General features: G+C 42.3%; 1 protein-coding gene across 4 annotated transcripts in view; it reads right to left on the bottom strand.

Annotated features, from left to right (window-relative positions):
• The window catches only part of LOC126359583 (cyclin-dependent kinase 20-like), a 41,040-nt gene extending 19,674 nt beyond the window's left edge, over window positions 1-21,366 (bottom strand). The window contains exons 1-2 of one of the 4 annotated variants that reach the window (XM_050007642.1): window positions 21,037-21,366; window positions 7,668-7,856 (exon numbers count right to left, since the gene is read on the bottom strand). In XM_050007642.1, coding sequence (XP_049863599.1) covers window positions 7,668-7,856; window positions 21,037-21,276 — 429 coding nt within the window. In that variant the 5' untranslated portion in view covers window positions 21,277-21,366. Of the gene's footprint in view, window positions 1-7,667; window positions 7,857-10,542; window positions 11,235-21,036 lie in introns of those variants that run through there. The other 3 variants (XM_050007643.1, XM_050007644.1, XM_050007645.1) reach the window with 3 other exon arrangements.
• Window positions 21,367-27,089: the final 5,723 nt, after the last annotated feature.

Genomic DNA, 27,089 nt, shown 5'->3' with positions numbered 1-27,089 from the left:
TCAATATGGTGTTGGCCCACCCTTAGCCTTGATGACAGCTTCCACTCTTGCAGGCATATGTTCAATCACGTGGTGGAAGGTTTCCTCGGGAATAGCAGCCCTTTCTTCCTGGATTGCTGCACTCAGGAGAGGTATCGATGTCAGTCAGGGAGGCCAGGCATGAAGTCGGCATTCCAAAACAACCCAAAGGTGTTCTATAGGATTCAGGTCAGGACTCTGTGCAAACCAGTCAATTACAGGGATCTTATTGTTGTGTAACCACTCGGGCACAGGTGGTGCAATATGAACAGCTGCTAGATTGTGTTGAAAGATGCAATAGTCATCCGTGATTGCTCCTCAACAGTGGGAAGCAAGAAGGTGCTTAAAGCATCAATGTAGGCCTGTGCCATGCAAAACAACAAGGGGTGCAAGTGCCCCCCCCCCCCCCCCTCCATGAAAAACAAGACCACATTATAACACCTCTGCCTCCAAATTTGACTGTTGGCACTACACATGCTGGCAAAAGACGTTAACTGAGAATTCGACATGCCCACACCCCGACATCGGATTGCCACACTGTGTACCATGATGCACCACTCCACACAACATTTTTCCACTGTTCGGTCATCCAATGTTCACGGTCTTCACACAAGTGAGGAGTCATTTGGCATTTACTGGCGTGATGTGTGGCTTATGAGCCGCTGCTTGACCATGAAGTCCAAGTTTTCTCACCTCATGCCTAACTGTCATAGTACTTACAGTGGATCCTGATGCAGTTTGGAATTCCTGTGTGATAATCTGGATAGATGTCTGCCTATTACACATTGTGACCCTCTTCAACTGTCGGCAGACTCTGTCAGTCAATAGACATGGTAGGCCTATACGCTTTTGTGCTGTATGTGTCCCTTCACACTTCCACTTCTCTATCACATTGGAAACAGTGGGCCTAGGGATGTTTAGAAGTGTGGAAATCTCGCATACAGACATAGACACAAGTGAACCCCAATCACCTGACGACCACATTCGAAGTCCGTGAGTTCTGCAGATCTCCCCATTCTGCTCTCGCACGGTGTCTAATAACTACTGAGGTCGCTGATATGGAATACCCAAGCAGTAGGTGGCAGCACAATGCACCTAATATGAATAACTTGTTTTTGGGGGTTCTGGATACTTTTGATCATATAGTGTATGTGAGAGGGGGGGGGGGGGGGGGGGGAGAGAGAGAGAGAGAGAGAGAGAGAGAGAGAGAGAGAGAGAGAGAGAGAGAAGCAATTTTTATCACCTCACTATTCTGAATCTTTCCAAACTTATATTTTGGGGCCTCTAATATCAAAAAAATGTTTCCCCAATTGATTAGAGTACATGCAAAGGTATTTAAAATTTTAAAGTCAAGGACTTTGAGAAATAATAGAATGGTCTGTACCAAAAGTGTTTTTCTTTTAATGTTCTTGTTAAAACTTAAACTATAGCCCCACACTTAAAATTAACAGACAACAAAAATTAGTAATCAGTGGTCTTCCCATAACGTTTAGCAAAATCTTTCACATGTTAAACATGTTATTTAGTTATTACTATTAACATTTAGCTACAACCTAGTAATAACTTTAACTGTTACTTATAATTATGCAGTGACCCTCCTCCAAAATCTCTCCTGTTGAACATCACTTATAAATGGATGGTTCATCAATGGTAACAGTGGAAGCTTACAGGTACAGAAAGTTTGGCAGGAACACTTTCAATGCGACAAAAGCCAATAAAACCATAAACTGTTAAGTGCTTTAAGTGGATAAAGGGACAAGGAGGTGCTGGATAGACAAATGATTAAGCACCAACAAGACTACCTTTTCATAAAATTCTAACTCTATCCCATGTCTTCTAAACTTCCAAAAGTGAGATGATGATAAGATCTGAAATTGATACAATGTCTCAGCAGAATTCACTAGAGTTCTTTGAAGAGAGAAAAAATAACAGCCAACTACCAAAGAACAAGTAGCAATTTTTCTATCAATATTTACAGAAGTTGGTAGCAATGCAAGATTCAGACCCCACAACTGTTTCCTTGCTGTAGCCTCTGTCTTCAAGAGAACCTTCCTCAGGGCATGAACAGAACTGAATCATGTGAACATCACTGAGCCATTTTTGTGCTGAAGTTGAAAGACTCAGGAATAATGTACAGAAATGCCACTTCCTTGTGAATTTAGAAGCATAAACAATGGAACATCTGCTGGATTATAAACTATGGCCTGCTTCTGGCACTGAATAAGTTCTGTTTGTGACTAGGAATGCAACTGAAGTTGCAAGATTTTGGTCAACAGCAATCTATTTAGGCATAGGCCCATGGTACATTTACATGTATGGCCAGGAGGCATTCCTAATCATTATATTCAGCACTTTGAAAACTCAAGCTTTCTTTCTGGTGCACCACTATGCATTGTTGGTAACCACTGTATGTGGTCATTTAGCATGTACTACACATGCCACCCAACAAGGAGATGGATAAGTTCATAGAAGGTGCTGCCTCTATGTCAACACTCTGCCAGCAGTATGGTGTGCAGCAAGCTAGTGAGAATCATGTTCACCAGCAGATGATGATGATACGAGGGTTTTAGTTGTGCACTTTTTTATCAATTGTGTGCATTTTAACATCTGTGTGTATTTTATCAACTGGACTTTTATCAAGACATGGATATGTGGAGAGTGCCTTCTATGCTTTGACTTCATGTAATGCAACATGGCAATTCTATAGCAAGTTCCAGAAGGTATGTGGAATATTGTATATTTTATACAGGGTGTTTCAAAAATGACCGGTATATTTGAAACGGCAATACAAACTAAACGAGCAGCGATAGAAATACACCGTTTGTTGCAATATGCTTGGGACAACAGTAAATTTTCAGGCACACAAACTTTCGAAATTACAGTAGTTACAACTGTCAACAACACATGGCGCTGCGGTCTGGGAAACTCTATAGTACGATATTTTCCACATATCCACCATGCGTAGCAATAATATGGCGTAGTCTCTGAATGAAACTACGTGTCTGGCGCAATGGCTTCACATGCAGATGAGATGTACTGCTTCAGCTGTTCTATTGTTTCTGGATTCTGGCGGTACACCTGGTCTTTCAAGTGTCCCCACAGAAAGAAGTCACAAGGGTTCATGTCTGGCGAATAGGGAGGCCAATCCATGCCGCCTCCTGTGTGGTTCGGATAGCGCAAAGCAATCACACGATCATCGAAATATTCATTCAGGAAATTAAAGACGTCGGCCGCGCGATGTGGCCGGGCACCATCTTTCATAAACCACCAGGTGTTCGCAGTGTCATCTAAGGCAGTTTGTACCGCCACAAATTCACGAAGAATGTTCAGACAGCGTGATGCAGTAATCGTTTCGGATATGAAAAATGGGCCAATGATTCCTTTGGAAGAAATGGTGGCCCAGACCAGTACTTTTTGAGGATGCAGGGATGATGGGACTGCAACATAGGGCTTTTCGGTTCCCCATATGCACCAGTTCTGTTTATTGACGAAGCCATTCAGGTAAAAATAAGCTTCGTCAGTAAACCAAATGCTGCCCACATGCATATCGCCGTCATCAATCCTGTGCACTATATCATTAGCGAATGTCTCTCGTGCAGCAATGGTAGCAGCGCTGAGGGGTTGCCGCGTTTGAATTTTGTATGGATAGAGGTGTAAACTCTGGCGCATGAGACGATACATGGACGTTGGCGTCATTTGGACCGCAGCTGCAACACGCCGAACGGAAACCCGAGGCCGCTGTTGGATCACCTGCTGCACTAGCTGCGCGTTGCCCTCTGTGGTTGCCGTACGTGGTCGCCCTACCTTTCCAGCATGTTCATCCGTCACGTTCCCAGACTGTTGAAATTTTTCAAACAGATCCTTTATTGTATCGCTTTTCGGTCCTTTGGTTACATTAAACCTCCGTTGAAAACTTCGTCTTGTTGCAACAACACTGTGTTCTAGGCAGTGGAATTCCAACACCAGAAAAATCCTCTGTTCTAAGGAATAAACCATGTTGTCCACAGCACACTTGCACGTTGTGAACAGCACACGCTTACAGCAGAAAGACGACGTACAGAATGGCGCACCCACAGACTGCGTTGTCTTCTATATCTTTCACATCACTTGCAGTACCATCTGTTGTTGAAAATTGTAACTACTGTGATTTCGAAAGTCTGTGCGCCTGAAAATGTACTGTTGTCCCAAGCATATTGCAACAAACAGTGTATTTCTATCGCTGCTCGTTTAGTTTTTATTGCCGTTTCAAATATACCAGTCATTTTTGAAACACCCTGAATATCTTTCATATGAATTGTAGTCTCTCTCCATCCCTTATTACCTTTGTTTTCCCGTTAGATCAGATGAAGGCACATTAGATTCTTAACACCCATCACCTTGAAACAAAAAAAAGTGCGTACACTGTGATTGTGATGTATGAAGTGTGTTCATTTGCAAGTAGCTTTATAATTCTCCCTTTCATTTGTCTTTAATGGTAATTACCATTCACTGCATTTGTTTCTGACATGAATGAATAAAATAACTGAGACCCCTCAAGGGTGACAACATAATTCTGTGATGGACATTTATGAGAATAAATAGATATCCTCCCCCTCCCCTCCCACCCTCCAAAGACGTCAAGATGCTTTTTTTGGAAGTGAAAAAAGAAAGGAAAACTAGGTATGATATATTTTGGGAAGACTGCAACCACTAGGTGAACAAGGGGCCAAAGGGTTGCCTGCTCTGTGAAACAGGATAGGCAACAATCTGTGGCAGATCTGACAAAAGACTACAATGCTGGTGCAAGCACAATTGTTTTGGAGCATTAAGGGTTATGTTATTCCAGAGATTACAAAAACAAGTTAAATTCACATAGAACTTATCAGTGTGAGCCCACTTATCATTATGATGTAGCGCCCACTCTGCCATTGACACCTGCAATGATTCAGTTGGGAACGGTGTCGTACAGCTCTTGTATCCTCTCATGGAGCAAGCTGGACCACAACTGTTGTAACTTGTCCTGAATATCCTGGATACTGGCACTGGGATGGAGTTTACGCCTGAGCTGGTCCCACACATGTTCTATCTGGGACAGATCTGGGCACATGCAGACCACATGAGTACCTCAACATCATGCAGACAGTTCACAGAGGCAGCTGCCATATGCAGATGAGCACTGTTCTGCTGAAAGGTGGCAGCGCAATACTGTTGCACGAGAGGTGACACAAGTTCAGGCTGTCCGTGACATGCCATTGTGCTATCTGAGTTTCCTCAATCACTATCAGCTGTGACTCGAAGTCATAATCAATGGCTCCCCACACCATGACACATTGCTGCTCCAAAACACTGAATGAATGGTATCTCTTTCAAGGTCGCTGCCCTACTCACTGCAGGAGGCATCTGGGCTAGAACTGCAATTAGTCAACAAACACAGTGTGACACCATTAATCAGTAGTCTATGCTTCCCAGTTACAGCACCATTCCAAACACTGCTGTTTGTGTTGTTGTGTTAATGGCCGCTTAAGCATGGGATGGTAATTCCCTAGTCTGGCTGCTGCTAGTCTCTGACCAATGGTGCAAGATTACACAGTTACATTGTGACCAACAATGTGGAGTAGCACGAACAGTGATTCACCCACCAATCCCTAAGTTTAATAGTGCACACTGATTGGTCTACTTCACAACAATTGTGGCTGCAACAACACTGTACTCTGTTATCATGTCTTCCACATATTATTGCCAATCTTGTTTTGCAGAGTGGCAAGCATCAGACTACCCATTTCATGATGAGGCATGAGTGTCAAACACCTTGTTGCCTGCTCATGGTTTCACCATTCCTCGACCTCTTTCCATCAATGCTGACAACAGTACCACATGAACAGTCAACCAGCTTTGCTGCTTACAAAATGCCAATTTGTGGCCTATATCTTCACTGGAATGATTTCCCATTTGTCTCTGCTTTGCTTACATACTTTTCTTACCATGTCAACACACACACACACACACACACACACACACACACACACACACACACACACACACACACACAGAGAGAGAGAGAGAGAGAGAGAGAGAGAGAGAGAGAGAGAGAGAAGGAAAATAATATGACTACCTGACACATAAACCAAATAAAAAGTATCTCTAATGTGAGATTAGGATCATAAACAGCACTGTACAATCTGTAGTGCCAAATACACTCCTGGAAATGGAAAAAAGAACATACTGACACCGGTGTGTCAGACCCACCATACTTGCTCCGGACACTGCGAGAGGGCTCTACAAGCAATGATCACACGCACGGCACAGCGGACGCACCAGGAACCACGGTGTTGGCCGTCGAATGGCGCTAGCTGCGCAGCATTTGTGCACCGCCGCGGTCAGTGTCAGCCAGTTTGCCGTGGCATACGAAGCTCCATCGCAGTCTTTAACACTGGTAGCATGCCGCGACAGCGTGGACGTGAACCGTATGTGCAGTTGACGGACTTTGAGCGAGGGCGTATAGTGGGCATGCAGGAGGCCGGGTGGACGTACCGCCGAATTGCTCAACACGTGGGGCGTGAGGTCTCCACAGTACATCGATGTTGTCACCAGTGGTCAGCGGAAGGTGCACGTGCCCGTCGACCTGGGACCGGACCACAGCGATGCACGGATGTACGCCAAGACCGTAGGATCCTACGCAGTGCCGTAGGGGACCGCACCGCCACTTCCCAGCAAATTAGGGACACTGTTGCTCCTGGGGTATCGGCGAGGACCATTCGCAACCGTCTCCATGAAGCTGGGCTACAGTCCCACACACCGTTAGGCCGTCTTCCGCTCACGCCCCAACATCGTGCAGCCCGCCTCCAGTGGTGTCGCGACAGGCGTGAATGGAGGGACGAATGGAGACGTGTCGTCCTTCAGCGATGAGAGTCGCTTCTGCCTTGGTGCCAATGATGGTCGTATGCGTGTTTGGCGCCGTGCAGGTGAGCGCCACAATCAGGACTGCATACGACCGAGGCACACGGGGCCAACACCCGGCATCATGGTGTGAGGAGCGATCTCCTACACAGGCCGTACATCTCTGGTGATCGTCGAGGGGACACTGAATAGTGCACAGTACATCCAAACCGTCATCAAACCCATCGTTCTACCATTCCTAGACCAGCAAGGGAACTTGCTGTTCCAACAGGACAATGCACGTCCGCATGTATCCCATGCCACCCAACGTGCTCTAGAAGGTGTAAGTCAACTACCCTGGCCAGCAAGATCTCCGGATCTGTCCCCCATTGAGCATGTTTGGGACTGGATGAAGCGTCGTCTCACGCGGCCTGCACGTCCAGCACGAACGCTGGTCCAACTGAGGCGCCAGGTGGAAATGGCAAGGCAAGCCGTTCCACAGGACTACATCCAGCATTCTACGATCGTCTCCATGGGAGAATAGCAGCCTGCATTGCTGCGAAAGGTGGATATACACTGTACTAGTGCCGACATTGTGCATGCTCTGTTGCCTGTGTCTATGTGCCTGTGGTTCTGTCAGTGTGATCATGTGATGTATCTGACCCCAGGAATGTGTCAATAAAGTTTCCCCTTCCTGGGACAATGAATTCACGGTGTTCTTATTTCAATTTCCAGGAGTGTATATCTTAAGTCTTACTAGTTAGTAAAATCAAACACCAAAATATGATATATACCCTGTGCATGATACGATGCTTATGCAAGTATGCTACCCCTTTAAGTAACATGGTCATATACATTTTAATCTGTCTCTCTGTCAGGCAGTTATCAAGGTCACGCATCATTTCCTGCAGTCCAGATGGCATAAACTCGAAGACCAACATGAAACCCAGACCCTGTGGGAACACATCCAATAAATGGACAACCTGGAACAGTGAGGAGACATTATGTATCTTACTAGTCTAGTGGAGTCATATAGTATTATTACTACCAAGGTTTTGACATTCCACACATCACAGTTTCAGATAAGAGAAGGAGAATACATCGCAAAAGATACTGACTTCTTACGTGTTGATTTGTGACTGAAAAATCCAGGATGGAATGTAATTTATCTGTCTTATAATCTACAATTTTCAAATCACTTTATCTGCATTAAATGAAACAAATTAAGTTTTCAATGATAATTTATTTAAAAAAGTGATATAAGCAGGCCCACCCTGGAGCATGCAGAGGCATTTGCAAGTGGTACATGATGGCCTAAAGGAGGAAGGTGGCAGGATGGAGGAGGTCGAGAGATAGAATACAGGAAGAGGACTGGTTTTAACAGCAGATGGAATGTCTGTAGACTGTATAAGAGAAATTTTTTAGTGTGACAAGATATGGCAGCAATCAAAGTGAAAGTACAATTGATGACAGTACGGTTTTATATAGATGATGGATTTTGTGGAAAGATGGGGTTCAATGTCCAGGGAGATGCCAGGCTGAGCTAAAGACAACTAGAAGAAACAGATAAAAGAGAAGTTGCTGGGGCTGTAGGAATGAGGATAAGAATATTTTAGACCTGTGTAAAGATCATGAAAATTTTATCTATGAACCTGAGTGAAATGAGGGATTTATGACACAAACCTTACCAACCCCATTCACACCTCTACCGCCAAATCATCCCTTGGTTACCTTCCAGGAATTGCTAAAGTTACATTATCTTATGAACTGGGAGAAACAAGTTTCTGTGTTAGTTTTTGATTGGAAGTGTTAGTCTTTTCCTAAGGTCTCATCTTCTTCTCCCAAACCAAATTACATCAAGCTGAAATGGTCAAATATCTATTCTCCTTACCCCCATCTCTGCAATGTAAACACTTTTGCACCACCTACATCCCTGACTAAAACCCTACTCAAAACCACAAGCCAATCCCAAAACCTCTCCTCCAAATTCATCTACCTCCTCAATGTAACTACCAGTTCCTCCCAATTGCTCTACCACCTCATATACTCTTCCTTCATGAAATACTATAAACTTAATAAAACTGGTCACTCATTTGTAATTGATAACTGTGCTGATACACAAAAAATCTCTGCTCTAACTGACCAAACCAACCCCCTTTGCCCAAAGGCTATAGTCGGCATAAGTTGATCCCTGACAGTTGCAGAGGGTGGGTGTGGCAGCCTTCACATGCTTACCTGAACTAATCATATAACATGATTTCATAAGCTTCTTCATGACATATGTCTGAATGTTGTTACAGTTCTACAGATAGCTGCTGCTGTCTCCTGAAGCTGTTTGTACTTAGCATTTGAAAGCTGGCAACAATGTTACTAGGTCTCAGGGATCTTCTAGTGCATACTGGACTATAACTTCCTATACTTATCATTTCATTCATCATCTCTCTACTATCCCATCCCCATTACCATCCAGGTCCTTGCTCATCACAGTCACCATTCACTTCCCTATACGCAAAAATACTCATGGCTTGCAAATGCTCATGGCTTTGTGACCATCAACAGCACCTCTCCAAACTTGATGCCAACTCCAAATTCACAACTTCATTTTATGCACTAGACCAACTATATTCATGCATATGTATACTACTCCTTGAAGGGGAAGATATGTAAACAAATACATGGCAACCTGCTATGCCAGTGAGCAATCCTTTGCTCAATATAATGATCTTACTAAAGCCTTCACAGAAAGGCCCCTCCAAACCTAGTCCACCAACAGATCTTCCATGGCCTATCCACCCATACCCCTAAGTCCCCCCCACCCCCACCCCCCACATTGCTATAAACCAGCTGCAAAGGATTACCCCTTCATTTCCAGCATGAATACACAGAAAACTACATGAGGAGAATAGAACAAAATGTCTTCCAACGAGGAAAGAGAGGAACTTTCGACATCAGCTGCAAAGAAAGCAGTCTTTTTTAAGACTGGCAAATGTGATGCTTTGTAGCAGATGGCTTGGCCCCTTTTGCAACAATGCAGATTTTGAATACTGGATGGTGGCATTTGTTTTAGGGAGACTGATAAGTAGATTCTCCTGAGATGAGACAATGGGATGTGTAAGACTGAAATGATGGCATTCATTATTGGTGTGTTTTATTTAGAGATATTGAGTAGTGGGAACATTATAGCTGGAAAACAAGTTGTTTCAATGGGAAAGAAAAAATGTAAGGCAATTGTCTCCCGAAGAAATATTGCAGGAAGATGAGAATACGAGCATGGCTATGTCTTACACTGAAATATACAGAAAAAAATGTTCGTTGTGACAATTTGCGAGATATGTGCAGCAGGGAAAGGGAAACATGTTGAGTCATGAGCAAATTGATAATGAGATTTTGTGGAGATTTCAAAGAAAATAGAAAGGAAAATTGACATTTAATGATTCACGGGAGCTAATATTAAAGTGTGGAAGAAGAGGAGAGATATCTCCCTAGATTTAGATATATTTCTAACCAATCATTCCCTCATTTGTCTTTACAGTGTCTAATCAGCATTTCTGGAATGTAGCAACTCTGGCGTACTTGTGATCTGCCTTGACCAAGTCCTGTGTTGTGTGAGGTTGTTCAGTACAGAGCATATGAGCAACTGACCCGGATCTTACATTGTTACATACTCACATGACATGTCTCCATCTGCTGGAAGGATGTCCCATTTTTGCATGTTGGTCATGCAATAGTGGACGCCCATCCTAGGCCATTTGAATGATCTCAAAACAGGGTAGGACAGATCATTTTATGGCCCTGCTCTTCCCTTTAAGAGATATCCAGTTAGCAGCCTACTATTCTGTTTGGCGATGTAGTTAGACTCCAGTCTGGTGGCTGAGTCCTAGTGATGAAGCTCTTTCTAGATCTCAATCGACAGACTGTAGCTTGTTGACAGTGCAGTAGATGACAAGGATCACTGATCTGCTTTGCCGTCTCTGAATTGGCCCATCTGACAGTGGTGGGATCTACTCCTACAATTGGGCAGAGTTTGTCAACTGAAATGGGCTTCATGTCTCCTGACAGAATTTGGACATTCTAACTGATAGAAGTGTTAATCTGCTGGAGTGAGCAGATGCATTCAACAAACAAGGTGTATTCTGCAGCTGACACACACAAAGCAAGAGCAGAAGTTCTCAGAATTTGAGAACCAGCTCTCCTGCCACTGACTCTTAGTTTCATCAAAATATTCCTTGCACTGACATTCAGCCTGATGCTGTGACAATGTTTCTTGAGCATATCCAAAGATGAAGTCCACTTCTTCAAAGATCTACCCTCCTTGGGCAGTCACCACTGTTCCATCAGCATAGACACAAGTGTGTGTGTGTGTGTGTGTGTGTGTGTGTGTGTGTGTGTGTGTGTGTGTGTGTGTGTGTGTGTGTGTGTTTACACCCTCACACTTATTAAAAGAAACAAAGGTGGAGATAATCACTAAAATCTTTGCACACTCACACCCTTGAAATGATCACACAGTTACTCTATCTCACATGCACTAAAACAACTTAGAAAGAGGGAAAGTAGTGAGACACAAAATTAAAACACAGAGAAAACAGAACACAAAAGAGCTAAAAGAAAAGCAAAGGGAAATGTGACTGGCTGATTACCTGTGAAAAACTTGAGTGAGCCAGTCACCCTGTTATCACATTAAAACCATCTCCCTAAAATTTTGGGAAAAACTTTAGACAATTCACACAACTTTAAAACTTGAACCACATTCATTTGAAAATTACTTAAAATAGAGGGCAAATCTGACAGCAGATCCACCATGGCCAACTGGTCAGAAAATAAAACACAGTCCAATAAAATGTGGTGCACATTTATCTGTACGCAATAAGACCACAAACTGAAGGGTCCTCTCAGCAGAGTAAGAAGTCATGCGTCATAGGGCTGTGGCTTATGTGAAGACAAGTAAGGAGGACCTTATCCCACATAGATATGTGGATGGAAGGAAGTGCACCATATCTGAGTTGTGGGCTTTACTATGCGGAGCTTATTATCAGTCACTTCCAGCAAGTCGCATTCGCATCGATGCATGACTTTGTACCTCAACAGTGAGGTGATAGCATGCAGAGGGATGGCACGCTGAAAGAACTGAGGACCACGACACACCACCATGGCTCTTAGATCTGCCCTTTTGTTCCCCACAATACCCATATGCACTGGTATTCAGCAGAATAACACTCCTTCCCCAGTTGTTGTAGTTGGAGGAGGGCATCCTGGTTTAGTTTATCAGCTGGGTAATAAACAAGAAATTTAGCACTGGAAGAAAATCTCATCTGCTCCAGTGCCCGCAAGATCAATTATAATTCTGCATCGTAGACAGTAAACTCTTGAGGCAGTCGGACCTTGAGGACACAACCCGAGAAAATGACAAAGCAACCAACGGAGCCCCCAGCTATGGGCCATTCATAAAGATAGCTGCATAGTTGTGGTGTCGTATAAAATGTTAGAAAATATTGCATTAAAAACAGAAGCGGGAGTGCCATCTCTCCTGTACTGCTCTAAATCTAAAATTACACTGGGCCTCTGCAGTAACTAGGGTGGCAGATGATTAAAACATTGGATTTAGTGTTGTACTTGCTCCATACAGAGTGCCTCTAGCACATGCTGCATGTGGATCCTAAATGGTACTGTGGCTAATGGAAGGTTGTAGAAAAGGTGTTTCAGAGCCGGACGAGCAACAGTATGGTATGCGGGTGAAGTCAGAGCTGCAACAAACTTACATGCACCATGATGAGCTGCCGCTGGATGGTGAGTGGCAGTTCCCCGGCCTCAGCCCAGAGACTTGGTATGAGACTGGTGCTATAAGCACCTGTGGCAAGCTGAATCCCCTAGTGGTGGTCAGTGTCAATGACCTTCAGATAAGAAGGCCTCGCCAATTCATATACTGTGCACCTATTGTTCGGCTGTGAACGCACGAAAGCCACATAGTCCAACTGGAGCTGATGCACCCTTTCCATTCCCCATGACCTGTGGCTAGGGCACTTTTAAGATATTCAGTGCTTCAGAATTCTGGCTTTCAAGTCTCTCACATGTTGCAATCACAACAGTTTGAAATAAAAAATGAGGCCCACAAACCTCACTGAGTCCCTAAAACATATGATGGTGTCCCTCATATGCAAGACAGGTAAATTAAAAATACAATGAGAACAATTAAAATGAACACACAAAATTATCTGCAGAAAACTGAACCCCGTCTTTGCAGCCCATTCCTCTAAACTCCGCAGTGTATGCTGCAACTGACAGCTCGCTGTTGCAACATTGGAGAAGGAACAGAAAACAGCAAAATTGTACAGAAACAAGCAGCACTGTATAGGACTCCTTTCGTAGATGTGACACTGTTTATGGCATGGCAAAGAAAGTAACACTTAAAACACCGAGAGACACCAATCTCCTGCTCAAAATGATCTGACAGTGAGCCACAAAAGCCCCATTGATGCCATTTGTGCAAGAATACACCATCTCCAAGCAGAGAATATGCCAATACAGTGATGTTTACGTGGGTAAGCCTGCTGAATAGCCACCTCAAGCAGGGTCAGGTTGTCCCAGTAGGCCAACATCTCCGGAGTCCATACTGAGAGCAGCTAATGAATTGCCTGGTCTCTAACAACCAGACCAGACACTGATTAACCATTCACTCCAGGGTCTTTCCTAAACAGCTCATTAACCCTTCAGTGCATGAATTTCACAGCAGTGGGCAACTTTTAATGGTCAATTCTATGATGTTTTCAGTCAGTCATGAGGCTGCAAATGCATGCAGGACACAACACTAGTAGGGAGTGCCCACTGCAGTGAACTGTGTCCATTTGCAGCCTCAGGCCTGATTGAAAATGCCAAAGAAGCAACCTTTAACAGTTGTTGACTGCAGTGAACACTGTGAGCCACAGGGTTAAGGCGATACTCTGATAACCACTTGGACATGTGGACCTCTCCTGTTTTGAGGAGAGGCATCAAAAGTGCCTCTCTCTATGAGTTGGGGAAGTTACCTGCCTGTCACATAGGATTAAAATATTTGAGGGGGATTGCCTTTGACACTGCTGGCAAATGTCAAAGTATGGGGTACCGAATTTGGTTGTGACAGGATGTGGGGCCGATTCCAGCTCGCACATGGAGAAAGGGTAATTGTAAGTGTCAGAATTGTTGAATCTGAAGTCCAATTTTCCCCTCTTTACAGTTGCACAGTAGCTATGAAACACCAGACTCTAGCTGGCATTGGCATTAGTTTGTGCAAAATTCTCTGCCAATGTATCAGTGATGTCACAGGTGTTTTTCAGTACTGCTGCTATTGGTAAATGACTGTATTTACTAGAAATCCTCCTGATGGATTTCCATACTTTCGTAGAATAAGTGTAATGGCTGATAAGGTCCAGGAACACTTGCCATGATCTTTTCTTGCTCTCCTTAATTATGCGCCAAGCCTTGAATCTCGCGACTCTAAATGCTATGAAGTTGTCAGCTGTAGGGCGGCATTTAAATTGGCGAAGAGCCACATGCTTGTCCTGGATGGCTCAACGGCACTCACCTGTCTACCATGGTACAGGTCATCTATAAAATGGCCTGAGGACTTTGGGGTGGATAAGTCAGCAGCATGATGGATCACTCATCTGATGTGGTCTCCCATTCCTGGACACTGTCATGATGTTCAAACATAGCCACGTGACTGTACAGTGTCCAGTTCGCCCAGCTGACCATCCATGTTGTTGGCTTCTCTTCAGATAATGCTTCATCCAGTTGGTGCATGCAGAGTGGGAAGTGGAATGAAGATCATCAATGTCCTTATGGGGTTGTAGAGCAGAAAGAGAGGGCACTGACTGAGAATAACCAAGTAGCAGTGCAGAAATGAGAGTGAGTACCTGTGTTGAGGGTAGATAGCTCTTGAAACGTCATGAGGCTCTCCAACACACGAGCCCAAGGACAAGTAGAGGGCATACCCCAGAACACATGATGGGCATTGAAGTCTCCCAGTAGGAAAACAGTTGCAGGAGTTCTTCCACAGGATATATGAGGGCTTCATAGTCTATTGCATTCAAAGGAGGTAGATACAAAGAACAAACAGTGATCCTCCAACAACTATGAATTTTTGATAGCAACTGCTTGCAGCTCAGTACCCAGTGGAACATTAGTGACAAAAACAGCAACGCCTACCTTGGCTCTGTCCCCTGTCAGGTCATTCTTTCGGTGATGGGTATGGTCCAGTAGCACAGGGGTGTCAGTGGCTTTAAAAAGTGTTTCTTGTAAACACAGGCAAGGGGGAAGTTCCTGCACAAGCAGTTTCAGTTCTTCCACATGTGTACTGAAGCCATTAACATTCCACTGTAATAAGGGAGCCATCTATCATGGAGGTTACACTTTCACCCTGTCTCCCTGCTGAGGAGGTGAGCCTGTAATGAATGGGGGCTAAGTCCTGATGCGAGATGACTGCCCCAGTCCGACATCAAGCTCAATTAGTTCTATCGACAAGTCAAGAGAGACGTTAAATTGTATGACATCGACATTATTGGACTGTCTATTTCCTGACCATGTTGGTGGGGAATGACGGTCTTTGATTTTTTTACCCTAGGTAGAATTCGGAGTCACAAATGCAGCAATGGTAGTAGCAGTGCTGGATGGTGGACCAGACTGAACCTTAGGGGTAGCAGGGAGCTGCACAACATTGGTAACCACAGACTTTTCCGATGTTTTGGGAGGAAGTGTAGACTGTGAAGTAACTGCAGCAGCACAAGAAAACTGACAAATACAGATACTAGTGCTAACAGTAGCTACCTCCGTTTGTGTAACAGCATTATTTTACTGTACTGGCTGTTTAACAACTGAGGTTAAGAAGGTAGAGAACATTGGGGGCCTCACCAACGCGGATCCATCGAATGGTTTTAATTTCCCATATTTTCCGTTCCTCACGGAAGATACAGCAGTCCCTACACCCGGTAGGGCAAGCCCACACCTCGGAGGAGATGAACATCTGACTCCTTCATTAGCAGCCTTCCCACATTTTCCTCAAGTGGCTTCTCCCTTACAACCAAGACTGATGTGCCCAAAATGTTGGCATTTAAAACAGCGCATTGGGTGCGAAGAAAGCTTGCTTTAACATGTTCCGAGAGTTTTGTGCTACTAAAAGTGAGGATGAACAAGTCAGATTTAATCAGATCGCCTTCTACCCTTTTCATAATATTCTGCAAGTCTACAGTGCCTTCTCAGGCCCATTCAGCTTTCAGGTCTTCTTTGGGGATGTCCACCAGGTCTCTGCATGTCACAACACCTTTACAACAGTTTAACATGGCTTGGAGCTCCATCTCAATGCCAAATTTCCCAAGTGTTTTGGCCTTTTGCAGGTTCATCACGTATTGAGAACTTGACGTTTCCATCCATAGTGTCCCATTTCGTAATTGCTTAACTGATTTTAAAGTACCTGCAATCACCTCAAAACCCTTTTGTATGTAAAAAGGTGACACTTTCTCAATACTTCGGCCCACCCATTCCAATCAGAGGTGGAAGAGAATACTTCAAAGGACCTGTCTCAGTCCCAGAAGCAGCTGGAAAGTAAAAGTCCACCCAGACAAAGCCCTGAGTGCCTAGGTAAGTCTTATACAACTGAGGTGCAGTAGGTTCCCCACAGGCTGTCCGCTAATTATTGTTCCACCGCAGCAGCCACACATCTCATCAGTGTGCAACACACTTTGAGACTGAGGTTTTTACCACCCTCGCAATTCGAGCAGCCAAACCTAGATCCCTGTTACCCACAATGTTCCCCCAACGTGCTGCACAGTGGATACTGAAGCATGCCCACAGCTTAAGGTGACAGGAGACTGGTGGCACTGACCTGACCCCAGCTCATGAACCCCAGGGCTGCCAAGCTTGTACTTTGCCAATGATTGCTGAGCCCCTAGGTGAGCATAGACCCAATGCCTGGAGAATTCTCTAATGGGAATATTAAAAAGCACAAGAACCAAAGCCTTGAGGTAGGCCATTCTTTTGTATCATTTGTTGTTCTTACCTGAAAGACTTGTAATAACAAATTCTGCAAGAGAGTGCCTATGAGGGATGTTAGATGGTAATCCCTGGTGAGCCAGTAAATTTTCTTCAGCAAGTTTCTGTGGTTGATAGTGTCATAGGCAGCTATTAAGTCAACGAAGGTAATTTCTGTTTTTGTTTATATTTTTATTATTTGCACTGGGAGATGCAGAGGATCACAAGAATAATGACTCTGTTTGGGTCAACAGAGGCGTCCAATCCCACCTGTCGGCTTTGACCCATGACGTAAGGGTGTAGTGGTGTGTGACGTCACGAAAGCACGGAGTTCAGTTTATGAGTGTGTTGTGTTTGTAGACATCGTTTTGTTGCGGACAGTGGTGTCCTCCGGTGGTGTGTTTATGGTTCGCGTGTTATGTGGTCTATTGAGTTCATTTTGGTGTTGCTGCTTGATCTGTTCAGGTGTCATTTGTGACTGGTCTTCAACAGAAATTTGTTTCACTGAGTTAAGAATCAAGTTTTTGTTGTGTCTATGTTATTGCAGTGCTGTTTGCTGTATGTCACATTATGAGTCATTTAATTTAATTTGTGGCTGCTTTTGTTAGGTATGGAAGAGATCGGTGCATATAATAGTTCTCGTCTGTGAGGGGAAATGGGGGACGATATGATGTCCCTGATAAAATTCTTACAATTATTTGGGCTGTTGGCTGAAGTGGTGAAGTGCGGCACGTGTCGGCAGAACATGTGGTTGGCCAGAGTTCCAACGTCTCAGACCAGGGACTGCCACATGTGGTGGTGCTGTAGGGACAACCTATGGCACTCCATAAGGTGTGGTACCTGGTTCGAGAGTCTAGGTTGGAGAGGCAAGAGATAGTGTGGATGACGTATTATTTTTGTTATAGATCCTTCATAGTTTTTGTCTACATGAGACTGGTGTTAGTGAGAGGACGGTTTATGACTGGTTTTCATTTTGTAGGGAAGTTTGTTCTGAATATATTAAGTACAAGGGTAAGTTGGGTGGGCCTGGGGTGGTGATGGAGGTTGACGAGTCACAGTTTGGGAAGAGGAAGTATGGGAGGGGTAAGTCTCCCGTTGGTTTATAGGTGTGGAGGTTGTTGTATCTGGGGGTGGTTGTTCAGAGGGTGTTTTAGGGTCTTGGAGGGGCGCACGAAAAGGGAATTGGTGAGACTAATTGAGGAGGGTAGCACAATAGTTTCCAATGCTTTTTGCTCTCATAGGGGGTTGGGCCAGAGGGGATATGATCATTTAGTTGTTAACCATAGTTTAGAATTAAAGAACTATGAGACTGGGGCATGTACAAATACCACAGAGGGGTTTTGGGGGGGCGGTTAAGTCAGTTATTGGGAGGGGGGGAGGAGGAGGTTTTGTTCTAACCTTGTCTCATTTACATGAGCATTGTTGCATTTTTTTAAGGGCTATTAGTAAAATGTATAGTCCAAAGGTGGTTACTTAAGGATGTGTTGTAAGAGGGCAGAGGGGAGGGAATGGGGGCTGCAGCTCGGGGGGGGAGGGTGTAGTAGTTGGTAATTTTTGTGGACGTAGGTGGGTGGGGGCTGGTGGTTGTTGCATGATGATGATGATGTTGCGCGCGCGTGTGTGTGTGTGTGTGTGTGTGTGTGTGTGTGTGTGTGTGTGTGTGTGTGTGTGTGTGTGTGTGTGTGTGTGTGTGCGCGCGCGCTTGAGGCTCTGGCTGTGTGTGACTGTGGTGTCTGATCTAGTGTGTAGTGCCAGAACTCTTTTGTGGTAAGTAGTCATTTTTTTGGTTGTATTTTTCGTGTGTTATGATGGTTGCTTGTGTATTTCTGTGTAGTTTGGTTGGTGGTATTTACTGCATGTGTTGGTGGTTAGTGTTTTGTTATTGGCACTAGGGGTTGATTTAGATATCTTTGCGGAAGTACCCGATTTCAATTTTTTTCATATCGTTAGTTGTTTTTGTGCTTTAGAAGTAATGGGAATGTCTGATTTCAATATGTTCTTGTAGTTATATGTGTTTTGGCATCATGAGCTGCATAGGTGGACTGAAGTGACCTATTCCATTGCATTGTCGTAGCTACGTGTGTTTTGGTATCGTGAGCTGCTGTCAACCTATATAGGTGAAGGGAAGTTACAGATTCCATTACATCAGTGTAGCTGTGTGCTTTGGTATCGTGATCTGCTGTTCACCTATGTAGGTCAAGGGAAGTGTCCAATTCCAATGCACGGTCATAGCTACATTTTGGTATCATGAGCTGCAGTTGACCTATATAGGTCAAGTCAAGGGAAGTTACCGATTCCAACTTTGATTGTTGAGGTGTTGGTTTTGTGCTAACAGTAGTTGTGGTGCAATTTATGGAGTTTTATACTGCAGTATTGACAATTGCGGTTGAGCTGTATATGTGAAGAAAGTGACCAATTCATGAGGATATTGGAGTGTAGTAGTAGAATTGGGGAATTTAGTATTACCAATTGATGTCATTGTTTTGCATGATTTGGGATGGTGGTGTGTCTTTATCTTCAGTTTATCCCCACCCACAAACCCCAAATTTCCCACACTTGTCCAGTTGGTTTGATTATACTTTTGGAGGAAGAAGTGTTCGTATTTTCATGTTTGTTGTCATGTTTACATAATGACGTCATGGTGAATGGCCACTCCCATAACACTGGCAATGTCATGGGTCAAAGCAGACGGGTGGAATCTGACGCTTCTGTAATCCCTTCTGTTTATCTAAGGAAGCTAAAATTGTACTATCTGGAACTTTCATATCTTTGTCTATGTTACAAAACCTTTCAAAGTTTTAGATACATTTTTTCCTTCATTAAATTGTGGATTTTTTTGTAGTAATTACAGTCTGTCTAATTGGCATGTTACTTCTTTTCATGTCGTGCCCTCCGCTTTAGTGTTTTGAGATTATGACATGCCTTACGTATTGGCACAATCAGTAAGTTTACGAGATATTTCATTCCTTACTTTACAATATTTCCGATGTTTGTCCGAGTTTTTGATGTGTGATCTTAAGGAACTCCAAAGAAGTTTTGCACATAAGAAATTTTTGACATGTAAACATCTTTTCCAGATTAGCTGAAGTGTTCAATATTTATTCTTCAACTTGCAGTCAAAATGTCATTTTTCAACCTAACCTAGTATTCAGGGATGCTACAGATGAGTCTGTGATCATCTCTAACATTTCGTATTCACATTCATCAGCTTCACCAGCTGGCAACCAAACTGTTGCCTGTCAATATTCTGCTTGTTAGTTTTGTCATTATCTATCAACAGAAAACAATATTTTACATTCAATTTCAGATAAAGTAAAACCATGTCCATAGTACAGAACAATGAGGTTCTCCTGCTTATTGTGTTAACAGTGTCTGGAAATTGCTTACTAGCCTTTGCTCTTGTTTAATATGTATAGTTTGTAATTTTCAAATTTATCCTTCAAACTGAATTATCAGGTGTGCATTCAAATGCTAATGTGTGTGTGTGTGTGTGTGTGTGTTTACTATTCAATGCCTCCTCTACAGTTGCTGGTCGCATTCCATCGAGGATTCTCAATTATCAGATTAGTAATTATGGATTGATATAAATAATACAATGGAAGAGGGAGAATTAGCATTAATTTCCAAACTAGGCCTCATAGTGAATAAAGTTTCAACTGGATAAGGATAACAAAACTTGTATTGGTTTTTGGAGAGATTTGGAATTAAAGTCTAGGATACCAAAAGACATATATTAATTAATTAATTTCTATCAACTGAATAACTCTTAACTTCATTAGTTATTAAAAGCCTGGAGGTAGAACAATACACAAGAAGTATCATTTTAAATCCTACCTCATATGCTATTTGGAAGATGGAGGGGTTGGGTGGAAGGACACGAGTCTTCCAAGCTGGTGGAATGCATATACCTTCCTCATGTTCGTTGAGGCAACAATGGTCAGGTTTCTATTGCAATACTTCTCTCCTTGCAAAATGGTTTCATTACAACCACCACTAAATAATTACAGTACCAGTAATGTGTGGTCCACATAAGTGCAGGTATGTGATTTAAAAGAGAAACAAGCGGAACATAATTGACGGCTGGTTGTTACATAATATTACATTAAATAAGACTATATGGACTTACTCTCTACAGTGGGCTTTCTTTCAAGTCAACGTGCAAATTACCAGTGCAGCAGTGCAATACAGAAAACGGTGTACCACACGCAAGTTCACACATACATTCTCACAGTCGACTTCTTGTAAGGCTTTAATTTCTCGGAATATAGTAACAGGTATCCCATCTTCTATTCGTTTTAGTAACACCTTTTTTACAGCTACGATCTCTCCGGTGTCCACATGACGTCCCCGTAAAACAAGACCATGAGCCCCTTGTCCTATTGTGCCTTCAATTTTGTAATTTTTCATATTGAAACAGTTAATCTACGAAGGTTATATTGGCGTTATGGATTATTACTACAACTTGTCAGTTACAACCCAACAAATAAGTAAACAAAGGCAAAGATATTAAAGCTTAAAGTTTCGATAATAACTCCATCGCAATTAGATCAAATATATTCCCTGTATCTTTGCTTTCAACGTGTCGCCAGAATGAAGGTACAGAGGAAGCTTCTCACGCCAGTAAAATACCCGGTTGTGTTGACATTTCGGACGCGAAACCTTTATCACGTTATTAACTGCTGTAGACGCCTGGCTGCAATGACAGATGAACAGCTGACATGGAACTCTACGCTCGACTGGAATCTGATTGTATGTTCGTAATTATAAAATTCGTGTATCTTTTTTTCACTTTGTTCCCTCAGTAATCCACCGGCACTAAACAAATTAAGGAGTGTATTAAAATGGCTACTTGCAATTAAAGAGAAAAATGTTAAGAACGCTAGCCTGACAGAAGGAAAGCGTGTACTTGCTATTTTTGTAAAATATATTAGACCTTATTGTACAAGTAGACTAAGGAGTCAACAGTAGTCAACATTTGTTGTTACATACATGGTCGAATTTATTACCATTGTGCATTAAATATCGAGAAGTGAATTAAGGTATTGAAGCCCTCCTCGCGAAATTAATACAACAAGACCATACCACTTGTTATTGGGACAGTGGTGATTACTTTAAACACTAGTACATTTATATAAATATTTTAAAAGTAATTTATGTCCATAAATTACATTAGTGTTATATAACTGCTTATCTAAACCAAATAAATGACGTCAAAATTTCACAAATAATTTTCTGTGAGCATTAAGTATGTGACAGAATTCGCGCTTTACTCCGCGTTCGTATCACTGATAAAGGTAGTTCATTGACATTCTCAATCCCAGCAAACCTAAAACTTTTAAATTTATTCAGTCTAAAAGCGAAATCTAAACTTCTACCGTATGTAGAGCCATGCCTGCATACATCTTTGTGATAATGACGCATCCAACTTTTGCTTGCATTTAAAGTAAGAACACAGTGGTAATACAGGTAATTTTGTAAATCACTGAGAATGGTGGGCTAAATGATTCAGTCACATATTTAATATTCCTTTGATAGCTGTGATTGTTTTCTTTTGTCATAGGAATACTGCTATTATGCAGTATGGTTTTCACGGAGACTAATACAAAGAAGTAAATTTTAAAAGAAGAAAGTGTAGTATGTAAGCCACTGTTTTTCACTTACAACGGTTCTAATTTGTGAAGGATGAAACCATTTTTAATAATTTATTGTATACCTGCTGAGTTTGTGCCTACCATGCCAATTTGAGATTTAGTTGTATGACTAGCCATAGGACTAAACATACTCATTAACTTTGTCACTGATTTTGTGATGGAAAATGTAAATATCATCAGCTTTAATATTATTTAAAATATGGAAGTCATGTGAAACAGTTAGGAGTACTTATTACACACATTTTCTTTCCTACCTTAACAACTATAGGAGAATTTGCAAAAGTTAAGCAACTTTTTCAGAATACGAAAAAAAGTTCATTAGGACATAAAACTAGAAACTCGGGTAAAATCCTATTTAAGAGTTTAAGTATAGTACCTTTACTGTGTATTTGCATTACAACGACTCTTATTTTTTAGTACTAACGTAATGGGCAAGGCGTAGATGTCACCATAACAATGTTTTTGTTGCTGTTTTAAGTCTGAAGACTGGTTTGATGCAGCTCTCTACATTACTCTATTCCATGCAAGCTTCTTCATCTCTGAATAAATGCTAAAACATAGGTCATTTTGAACCTGCTTACTGCATTCATCTCTTTAATAGCATAAACTATATAGAAACAAGTAAATCCCAGGGCAAATCAAAACAACAAACAAAAAGTATCAGTGAAAGCAAGTGAAATGGGAATACGCAATTGATGTGGGGATAGACAAGCTAGTATACTTCTGTGCAGCTACTTTAAGGATGGTAGAATACAAGCAGCCAAGTTTCACTGAAGCTGGTTGGGTAGAGTCATGTGAGGTCAATTTCTGGTCCAAAACACCAGCGGAACCTTGTTGTTTATTGGCGCGAGACATTCTTGAGGCCCTGTCATTACAACCATAGAATACACTACACAAGCTGGAGCCTTCAATATGGATGCATGACACAGCTACCAAATAGACAGCCAGACTTCCAGAATGGACTTCTCGCTGCACATGGAAAACAAAGCTGTTTTACTCTCAAAGGCATGCCCACACGCATACAGATCTGTCTGTGCAGCTATCTGCTCCAACGTCTGTGCAAGCAATAGATACCAAATGTGATCCATTCACAAAGTACAAGTACCCACCTTCTGCTCAACTGTCATGTGTTGATGTTTAAAAGAAACTTCAGTGAGACTATGTTCTCGTGACCACATAGTTTATTACATTTATTCAGTAATGGAGGAAATTTTATTATGACCTGAGTTCACAACTTACATTGCAAAAAAAAAAAAAAAAAAAATGCGTTGTGTAGAAAGTGGCTGCTGAAATGAAGTCAGTTTCTGCACATGAATTTAATTCACGAGTTGCACGGCGAACCCGACGACTTGTTTTATTATTTGGGGATGGATTTCGAAATGTATAACTATCTTTTGAGACTCAAAAGCCCTCCTATAATATCGAAAAATACTTGTTTGGGGATAGCAGTTTGTCCATATTAGCAGCTGGCACTGTCTTTAAGATTCCTGGTAACAACGAGGATCCAGAATTTTGCACTGCAGTGTCGAAACAAACATTGACAGGAGCTTGTGGTACAACTTGACTAGAATAAGGGATCGGTTGGTAGGACATGTTCTGAGACATCGAGAGATCACCAATTTAGTATTGGAGGGCAGCATGGAGGGTAAAAATCGTAGAGGGAGACCAAGAGATGAATACACTAAGCAGATTAAGAAGGATGTAGGCTGCAGTAGGTACTGGGAGATGAAGAAGCTTGCACAGGATAGAGTAGCATGGAGAGCTGCATCAAACCAGTCTCAGGACTGAAGACCACAACAACCTGTGCACACGCTCCAGCTTGTCTGTGTAGAGGTGATTTGAAGCCCCAGGCTAGCAATTTCGCTCAAACCAGCAACTCATGCTCTCATATCTGTTTAAATCTCCTGTTCATGTGCAATGATATGTCTGTGCCGATGTGGAGTGTGTGTGTTTGTGTGTGTGGACAGATCATTGCACGTGGACAAGACTTAATACATGCACTTGTATATTTAACCATTGCCTGCTTCTATTCTCCCAACCTCCCCATTTCGCTTGGTATGCAAGCAGTTCAGTGAACATCTGAGAACATCTCTTCTCTGTGTCTTTGAGTGGTCCAAACATATGGAAATCACTTGAGGCAAGGACTGGTGAGTATGGTGGATGAGAAAGACACTCAAAACGCAAGTCTGTGATTGTTGCAATTGTTGTATGGGCAGTGTGGGGACTTGCATTGTCATGTTGTAAAAGGCCACCTGCTGACAGCAATCCACGTCGCTTTTATTTGATTGCATGCCGCAGATGATTTTTTAGGAGATCTGTGAATGATGCACTGGTGACAGTGGTTCCTCTAGGCACGTAATGCTCCAAAATGACACCTTTTTTTGTCCCAAAAGAGAGTCATTATAACCTTCCCTGCTGATGGTTCTGTTCGAAACTTTTTCAGTTTCGGTGATGAGGAATGGCGCCATTCTTTGTTTACTCTCTTCGTTTCTGGTTGGTGGAAGTGAACCCAGGTTTCGTCCCCAGTAACGATTCTTGCAAGGAAGCCATCACCTTCTCGTTCATAGTGCCGAAGAATTTCTTCACACGCATCAATACGTCGTTCTCTCATTTCACGAGTCAGCTGCCGTGGCACCCATCTTGCAGACACTTTGTGAAACTGGAGCAAATCATGCACAATGTGGTGTGCTGACCCATGACTAATCTGTAAACATGCTGCAATCTCATTCAGTGTCACTCGGCGGTTTTCCTTCACTATGGCTTCAATTGCTGCAATATTCTGTGGAGTCACAACTCGTTGTGCCTGACCTGGATGAGGAGCATCTTCCACTGAAGTCACACCATTTGCGAACTTCCTACTCCATTTGTAAACTTGCTGCTGTAAAAATATGCATCACTGTACTGAACCTTGATTTGTCGATGAATTTCAATAGGTTTCACACCTTCACTACGCAAAAACCGATTAACGGAACGCTGTTCTTCCCTGGTGCAATTTGTTAGGGGAGCGGCCATCTTTATACCGATACTGGGACGGTATGTGTGCATCTGCACTATGCTGCCACCTATAGGCCATTCTGCACACCGTTTGTAGTACGCTTACCAACTTACAGAATAACGGCGCGAAATTTCGATTCGTTATTACAAATTTAAGGGTTTCATTTGTCTCACCCTTGTCTAAGGTCCAAAAGACAGCATGAACAGTATGTACCCCAAAGCATTGTAATTGTTTGCAACAAGTGACAGAGATTTTGCCCAGACTGAAAACTGTAAGAGGCTTGGAGAATTGCAAAGTTTGAGAACCTGAGGACCTTTTAAAACTTATGGAGAATTTGACTCTTAACAATCCATTTGTGCTTACTATGCTCTAGCTGGAGACTTTTTTATTTAGAAAAGCAGCTGATACACATGTTAACACAATGAAAATAAATACTTCCAAATGTAGTTGCTTTCAAGTAAAAAAAAAAAAAACTGCACTAGGTGTCATCAAGACCAGAACAATACTGACAAACTTGGATACTGGAGCACCTATAATATTTTCAAGAAAGGGATTATCACCGATGTAATAAAGATCTTCGTTTTACCACCAAAACAATATAAAAACAACTTGTCAGCTCTAAAGTAAAAGGATCTGTAACAGATGCTACCATATTTGAAAGTAGTTAATATAATAGAACATTTTTCGAACAGTTAATCAACCAAAATTGCTTTGTACTCTATAAAATTAAAAGAAGGATTAAAAATAATTTAATCACAGTATAGTATATCTGTAAGACATTTGTTATTAACAAAACTGATGAATAGTTGAGATTTCTTTCACTGGCACTTACTTTGTCTTTGTAGATACCTACATGCTATTTGGCATGTCTTGCATTTTTCAGAAAAATGTATTTATTTTCATTGATAAATTGACAGGAAATAAAAAATATTTTGCAGTGGTATTGCATGAAGCAGTGGTATTGTCTATGACTCTCCTCATAGACAATAAATAGAATATATTTTTGAGGCATTTTCATTAAAATATTTTTGTCAAAATAAGAAACGCTGAATAACTTGTAATTAGTCTTTTGGCACTTAGCCCATTATTGATTTCCACTCTATGCATTAACACAGTAACATTTCGTTAAATGTTTCAGTTTACCGACAGCAGTGGTGTATTGCTGTGTACCGTTTTGCACAAGCCAAAGTGATAAACTGAAAGGAGTTTAATTTCATGAATTTTCCACCCAAGTGATCTTGGAGACTACCACGAGTAGATTTCATACCCAGTTTAAGCTCTAGATCATATGTGGTACATAGCCTTCATTTTCCGAAAGTCTGAATATCGATCTGGATTAAACATTAAGACATTGCCGGCCTTTCTGGTTGTTCTATCTTGTTGAACTTAACTGCACCTATTAATTGTGCATAGAAAGATTCAAAAATCTCCAGATATCTGGCACTATTTAAGATCTAACTAAAAAGTATGGAACCAATAAAGGGCGTACCAGACAATGCACACCAAACACCTGTCTCTCTGAGAGCAGAAGTTCTTCATGCAGAATATGTGGGCCATCCTGCGCCAAGACCAGC

Source organism: Schistocerca gregaria, chromosome 1 (genome assembly GCF_023897955.1).
Source record: "Schistocerca gregaria isolate iqSchGreg1 chromosome 1, iqSchGreg1.2, whole genome shotgun sequence".
In the NCBI taxonomy this organism is placed as follows: domain Eukaryota; kingdom Metazoa; phylum Arthropoda; class Insecta; order Orthoptera; family Acrididae; genus Schistocerca; species Schistocerca gregaria.
Note: the sequence above shows the minus strand (reverse complement) of the source record. Positions and strands in the feature narration are given on the sequence as shown.